The following is a 7352-nucleotide window of genomic DNA, read 5'->3' on the forward strand; positions in this document are numbered from 1 at the left end:
ACGTAGAAATGGCAAAATCGTGCATCCATATTGTCTTGCATACAGAAGTATTCCACCTAAAAGCCATAATTAAACACATGAAAAGATGATTCTACTGTGGATTTTTGGTTAGAAATTGCAAAAAAAATGTATTATTTGCTCCGTTCACATGTAAAGCGCCATGGAATAAATGGTGCTATAAAAATGTATAACAATAATAATAATAATAATAATAATAATAATAATAATAATAATCCCATTTATTGTGATAGGGCAGTTCCTTCAGCTGCCACAAGGTGGCGCCAGAAAGTAGAAAAACTAAATACAGCACCACTCTGAGGTTGTATGAAGTATTGCAGCTCTCTCCCATTCAAGTGAATAGAGCCGAGTTACAGTATCAGACACAACAAATAGACAGGAGAGGCGCTATTTTTTGAAAAATAAAAGCAGCCATGATCTTGTAATCGTAAGCAATCCATTTAATTAGGGAAAAAAAAATCAGTCTATAAATGTGGTTTACAGTACAATAAAAATATTAGATAAAAATGAAAAAAAAAAAATATGTACAAAAATATAGTATTGGTAAAACAGCTTATATTACAGCAGATATAAATACAGGGAGGGAAGGAGGAGGGTGGAGAGGAGGCAGCAGGAAGGGTAAGAAGGATCAATGCCGAAATATCACTCTGCTCCTCATGGGTGTTGGCTGTGGGGCTGAGCAGGAGTCTGGTTTAAAAAGGGGTAAAAATTATAATAATAAAAAAAATTAAAAGTATTAAAAAAAAATGAAATTTTAATTTTCAGAATAAAAAAAATCAAACTGAATAATATTATTAAAATGTGCTAAAATGTTTGCATGATAAACAATGATAACAGAATCCATCTGACATTTTACATTTCGCTTATTGTTAATCTGTTATAAATCGCCAAAATTAAAGCTCTTTTTTTTCTTAAAGGGACCACGTCGAAGAGCTTTTTTTCTGTTAACATTTTAGTCATTTTTTTTTTCAGCTTGCAGTTCTCTTTTTCACCACCGGAGGGAGCATCTCATAAACAATAAAATATATTTTATCTTAAAAATGTGATAACTCTGGAAGGAAATATTGTTCGTACACAAGAAGCAGATTATTGCAATCAGCAAGGAGAAATGTACATCATTGTTCCATCTACAGAACACGGGCAATGACCCCTTTAAATGGTCCATAGAGCTTAATGGAGTTTTTTTTTTTTATGCTGAAAAATAAAATGTTATGTTTTTTTACCCTCCAAATATTCCTAGAAATTATAGAATTTAAGGTAATTGAGGTCGGTTGGTTGTTTTCTGGCCATGCTCCAACGTGAAGCGTTTCGAGGACTTTAGGTCACGCAGCAGAGTCCGCAGCCGTTCATTTTACAGCAGTCGCAGCAGTAATAACAGAAGGAGAGGTGGGAATAACGCTTTGTTCTATGACGAGCCCCCTGTAACGAGAAGAAACCGTTGAAATGACACGTCCCTTTAAGCACGCACCTGGCGCCTGTCTTGTAACCTTCCCTTTTATTTCCTTTCCTAGAAGAAACGTATCTACGCGCTCACCTCCAGACGCGGCTCCTCCATGTGATGCTCCGCAGAATCCGCCACTTCATTGCGCTGTAAATATAGACAATGCAGATGATTAGCTGTCGCCGTTTTTATAGTTACCAGTGGTGGTCGGTTTCCTAGGCAACAATGGAAAATTGCTAATATCTCGAGAACGGCTGCGTATTTTAATAAGCAGTAAATTGCAAAAAGTCCAACGACGCCCTTTTAGGAAGATGGGCGTAACTATTTAAAGTCTCTGAAAACCCCTTTAAATCACCTGAAAAACCCCTTTAAGGGATGCACTTGTAAGTTACTATTTGGGCAGATATTACTTCTGCTCAGATGAATGCTGGGACATTACCAGCAGCTAATGACAACATTTCCAGGAGTAATTATTCCGCTTCTCCGAGGAATCCGACATGGAGTCAGCTGGAAATACGTTCTCCGGAAAACACAAATATGAAACGTTGCTTACAAGGGGAAAGAGCCGAGCGGAGGCTCGGGGGTATTTATGGAGACTGTCACTTTAATTAACAGACAAAGTAACAAATAACAGAGAACTTGATACATTGTTTCCTTTGTTTAACATGATACATTACAATGAGAGCTTCTTAAAGGGACCGTGCACAATAAGCAGATACAATGGGGTATGCCTTGAGTCTGCTCTGAGGGGACGTAACATGATCCCTCCTCTCTGACCCAGAGCTGCCATTCAGGACCTTTGGAAAGCTGGGTGACAATGAGGCTTTCCCAGGAACAGATAACATATAAATAAAGATATCATTATTGGGAATGTTCCCTTTAAATCCTGACCTGGGTGAAGAGCTCACGTAATGACAGGGGGATGGCGAATATATATACATATATATATATATATTTTTTTTTTTAAAAACCCTCTGCTTGCTGTCAGTGATTGAAAATACTGGGGCAGATTTAGTGTGTCAGAAGTCTAGATTGATAATTTTTAGACACTGTTTTGAAATGTCACACAATCTGAGCCTCCAGTGCAGGAGCAAACAGATCCTAATATATATATATATAATTTAAAAAAAAAAAAAACCTCTGCTTGCTGTCAGTGATTAAAAATAAAAATATTGGGGCAGATTTACTGTTTAAAGTGTGGCAGAATTCCAGATTGATAATTTTTAGACACTTTTTGAAATGTCACACAATCTGAGCCTCCAGTGCAGGTGTAAACAGATCATAATATACATATATATATATATATATATATAATTTTTTGTTTTAAACCCTCCGCTTGCTGTCAGCGATTGAAAATATTGGGGCAGATTTACTATTTAAAGCGTGCCAGTGTTTTTGAGTGATAATTTTTAGACACTTTCTGAAATGTCACACAATCTGAGCCCCCAGCGCAGGTGTAAACAGATCCTAATATATACATATATATATATATATATATATATATATTTTTTTTTTTTTTTAAACCCTCTGCTTGCTGTCTGTGATTGAAAATATTGGGGTAGATATACCATTTAAAGCGTGCCAGAATTCTAGAGTGATAATTTTTAGACACTATTTTTGTGACCTACGCTACACGGGGTGGGTGCAGATTGATAGAAAAGGGTTTGTGTTTTGCTGAAAAAGGGACTGGCTTGAAATGCGCCACAGTGCGGAAAACTTCAGGTCTAAAAATAACCCCCCCCCCCAAAAAAAAAAAAGAGAAATGTGTCCAAAAATTAGCCAAATTCTCAGTAGATTTAGAGCATTTTCAGATCCTCTATATATTATTCAGGATTAGTCTTCTGACCCATCCGAAGGTTGACAATCCTCACTCCTGATCCTGCTCACTCAGCGACAAAGCTCCTACCCGCTGTGACGCGCCCTGCACCTGTCAGCCTGACCTTACCGGCATGGATGCATGTAAACAGCGATGCTTGCTGTCAGTGAATAACGGCATTTACCGGTACCTCCATCCACACGGATGATGGGGGACCATATTTTGGGGGCTATCTTGCACAAGGATGACAGGGAATTGCTCTTTAAGCAATTTTCCGATAATGTATTTAATGATTCCGAACGGACTCACCCCAACGATGGAGGCGCCGAGCCCCCGGTGGACGAGCAGGGAGAGGACGAGGATGAGGCAGACAGCGAGGGTCTTCATGTTCTGTGTGTCCGGAGATGATGGCGTCGTGCGCTCTGCAGGCGAGCGGGCAGATCCGTATTTATGGGCAGCGCCCAGCCCGCCCGCAGCTCGTACACAAGGTCACCCGGCCAGTAATCCCTGGCCTCAGAGTCTCTCCGTCCTTATCTCACACTTCTATGTTGTCATTTTTTTTTTTCGTATCGTTTTTGACAGAAAATTAAGAATTTTGGGGACAAATAATAAAAACGTTGCAAAAAAACGGAAAAAAAGAGAAAAAATGTAAAAAAAAAAAAATTAAAAATAAAAAAAGAATAAATTGAAAATGTGTAAGATTTGTTTGGTTCAGCGGATGAAGATTATTGTCTAGACGAGAGGGCGATGTGGGAACTCGGGGTCCGGGCGTGCGGACCCTGCGGGAGCGAGGAAGCCTGCGCGGAGGGTCACATGACGCTCCCCTTCTGATTGGCCATTGTGCCCCTTTTTATACCAGAACCAGGATAGCACAATACTGGAAAAATGCCAACATTCGAATCATCTACAAGAGCGTGCGGCTGAGCTGTGTATCCAAGCCTGCCAGGTGTGATACAGCCTGCTGAGCTGCTGTACCTGCCTAGCTGTATGTAAGCACATCATGTATCTAAGCCTATCTGGTGACATTCAGTGCCAAGCTACTGTATCTAAGCCTATTACATGCAAAACTGTGCTGCAGTATCTAAGCTTATCATGTGTGATACTGTATCCTTACATAGTGTTTCTCAGCCAATCATGTAAGACACAGTTTGATAAGCTGCTGTATCTATGCGATCATATCTAAGCCTACCATGTATCTAATTCTCTCATGTATAATACTGTATGTTAGGTCATTGTACCTAAGTCCTATCTAGCAGTCTGCTGAGCCGTGTATCTAATCCTCCCCTGTGTGATACTGACTGCTGAACCGTGTATCTAATCCTCACGGCTCAGCAGTCAGTATCACACAGGAGAGGATTGGATACACAGCTCAGCAGACAGTATCACACAGGAGAGGATTAGATACACGGCTCAGCAGACAGTATCACACAGGACAGGATTAGATACACGGATCAGCAGACAGTATCACACAGGAGAGGATTAGATACACGGATCAGCAGACAGTATCACACAGGATAGGAATAGATACACAGCTCAGCAGTTAGTATCACACAGGAGAGGATTGGATACACAGCTCAGCAGTCAGTATCACACAGGATAGGATTGGATACACAGCTCAGCAGTCAGTATCACACAGGATAGGATTAGATACACAGCTCAGCAGTTAGTATCACACAGGAGAGGATTGGATACACAGCTCAGCAGTCAGTATCACACAGGATAGGATTGGATACACAGCTCAGCAGTCAGTATCACACAGGATAGGATTAGATACACAGCTCAGCAGTTAGTATCACACAGGAGAGGATTAGATACACAGCTCAGCAGACAGTATCACACAGGAGAGGATTGGATACACAGCTCAGCAGATGGTATCACACAGGAGAGGATTAGATACACAGCTCAGCAGTTAGTATCACACAGGAGAGGATTAGATACACAGCTCAGCAGACAGTATCACACAGGAGAGGATTGGATACACAGCTCAGCAGTCAGTATCACACAGGATAGGAATAGATACACGGCTCAGCAGACAGTATCACACAGGAGAGGATTGGATACACAGCTCAGCAGACAGTATCACACAGGAGAGGATTAGATACACGGATCAGCAGACAGTATCACACAGGATAGGATTAGATACACGGCTCAGCAGTCAGTATCACACAGGAGAGGATTGGATACACAGCTCAGCAGTCAGTATCACACCGGATAGGATTAGATACACAGCTCAGCAGTTAGTATCACACAGGAGAGGATTAGATACACAGCTCAGCAGACAGTATCACACAGGAGAGGATTGGATACACAGCTCAGCAGTCAGTATCACACAGGATAGGAATAGATACACGGCTCAGCAGACAGTATCACACAGGAGAGGATTGGATACACAGCTCAGCAGACAGTATCACACAGGAGAGGATTAGATACACGGATCAGCAGACAGTATCACACAGGATAGGATTAGATACACGGCTCAGCAGTCAGTATCACACAGGAGAGGATTGGATACACAGCTCAGCAGTCAGTATCACACAGGATAGGAATAGATACACGGCTCAGCAGACAGTATCACACAGGAGAGGATTAGATACACAGCTCAGCAGTCAGTATCACACAGGAGAGGATTAGATACACGGCTCAGCAGTCAGTATCACACAGGAGAGGATTAGATACACAGCTCAGCAGTCAGTATCACACAGGAGAGGATTAGATACACGGCTCAGCAGACAGTATCACACAGGAGAGGATTAGATACACGGCTCAGCAGTCAGTATCACACAGGAGAGGATTAGATACACAGCTCACCAGACAGTATCACACAGGAGAGGATTAGATACACGGCTCAGCAGACAGTATCACACAGGAGAGGATTAGATACACAGCTCAGCAGTCAGTATCACACAGGAGAGGATTAGATACACGGCTCAGCAGTCAGTATCACACAGGAGAGGATTAGATACACGGCTCAGCAGTCAGTATCACACAGGAGAGGATTAGATACACGGCTCAGCAGTCAGTATCACACAGGAGAGGATTAGATACACGGCTCAGCAGACAGTATCAGACAGGATAGAATTAGATACACGGCTCAGCAGACAGTATCACACAGGAGAGGATTAGATACACAGCTCAGCAGACAGTATCACACAGGAGAGGATTAGATACACAGCTCAGCAGACAGTATCACACAGGAGAGGATTAGATACACGGCTCAGCAGTCAGTATCACACAGGAGAGGATTAGATACACGGCTCAGCAGTCAGTATCACACAGGAGAGGATTAGATACACGGCTCAGCAGTCAGTATCACACAGGAGAGGATTAGATACACAGCTCAGCAGACAGTATCACACAGGAGAGGATTAGATACACGGCTCAGCAGACAGTATCACACAGGAGAGGATTAGATACACAGCTCAGCAGTCAGTATCACACAGGAGAGGATTAGATACACGGCTCAGCAGTCAGTATCACACAGGAGAGGATTAGATACACGGCTCAGCAGTCAGTATCACACAGGAGAGGATTAGATACACGGCTCAGCAGTCAGTATCACACAGGAGAGGATTAGATACACGGCTCAGCAGACAGTATCAGACAGGATAGAATTAGATACACGGCTCAGCAGACAGTATCACACAGGAGAGGATTAGATACACAGCTCAGCAGACAGTATCACACAGGAGAGGATTAGATACACGGCTCAGCAGTCAGTATCACACAGGAGAGGACTAGATTCACGGCTCAGCAAACAGTATCACACAGGAGAGGATTAGATACACGGCTCAGCAGTCAGTATCACACAGGAGAGGATTAGATACACGGCTCAGCAGACAGTATCAGACAGGATAGGATTAGATACACGGCTCAGCAGACAGTATCACACAGGAGAGGATTAGATACACGGCTCAGCAGTCAGTATCACACAGGAGAGGATTAGATACACGGCTCAGCAGACAGTATCAGACAGGATAGAATTAGATACACGGCTCAGCAGACAGTATCACACAGGAGAGGATTAGATACACAGCTCAGCAGACAGTATCACACAGGAGAGGATTAGATACACAGCTC

General features: G+C 42.4%; 1 protein-coding gene across 1 annotated transcript; it reads right to left on the reverse strand.

Annotated features, from left to right (window-relative positions):
- Positions 1-439: 439 nt before the first annotated feature.
- LOC138651056 (hepcidin-2-like) lies at positions 440-4101 on the reverse strand. The gene is made up of 3 exons (XM_069740997.1): positions 3585-4101; positions 1553-1606; positions 440-1437 (listed from the first exon to the last, which is right to left on the reverse strand). The coding sequence occupies exons 1-3, from the start codon at positions 3660-3662 to the stop codon at positions 1336-1338; spliced, it is 234 nt and encodes a 77-aa protein (XP_069597098.1). The 5' UTR covers positions 3663-4101; the 3' UTR covers positions 440-1335.
- Positions 4102-7352: the final 3251 nt, after the last annotated feature.

This window comes from Ranitomeya imitator, chromosome 10, assembly GCF_032444005.1.
Source record: "Ranitomeya imitator isolate aRanImi1 chromosome 10, aRanImi1.pri, whole genome shotgun sequence".
NCBI classification, from domain to species: Eukaryota; Metazoa; Chordata; class Amphibia; order Anura; family Dendrobatidae; genus Ranitomeya; species Ranitomeya imitator.

Bases quoted from the DNA above. Each gene is read 5' to 3' on its own strand.
- LOC138651056 (XM_069740997.1), bottom strand. From the start codon at position 3,662: ATGAAGACCCTCGCTGTCTGCCTCATCCTCGTCCTCTCCCTGCTCGTC. The intron at 1,607-3,584 runs GTGAGTCCGTTC...CTATATTTACAG, and splicing joins TCGGCGCCTCCATCGTTGGG to CGCAATGAAGTGGCGGATTC. The intron at 1,438-1,552 runs GTGAGCGCGTAG...TTCTCGTTACAG, and splicing joins TGGAGGAGCCGCGTCTGGAG to GGGGCTCGTCATAGAACAAA.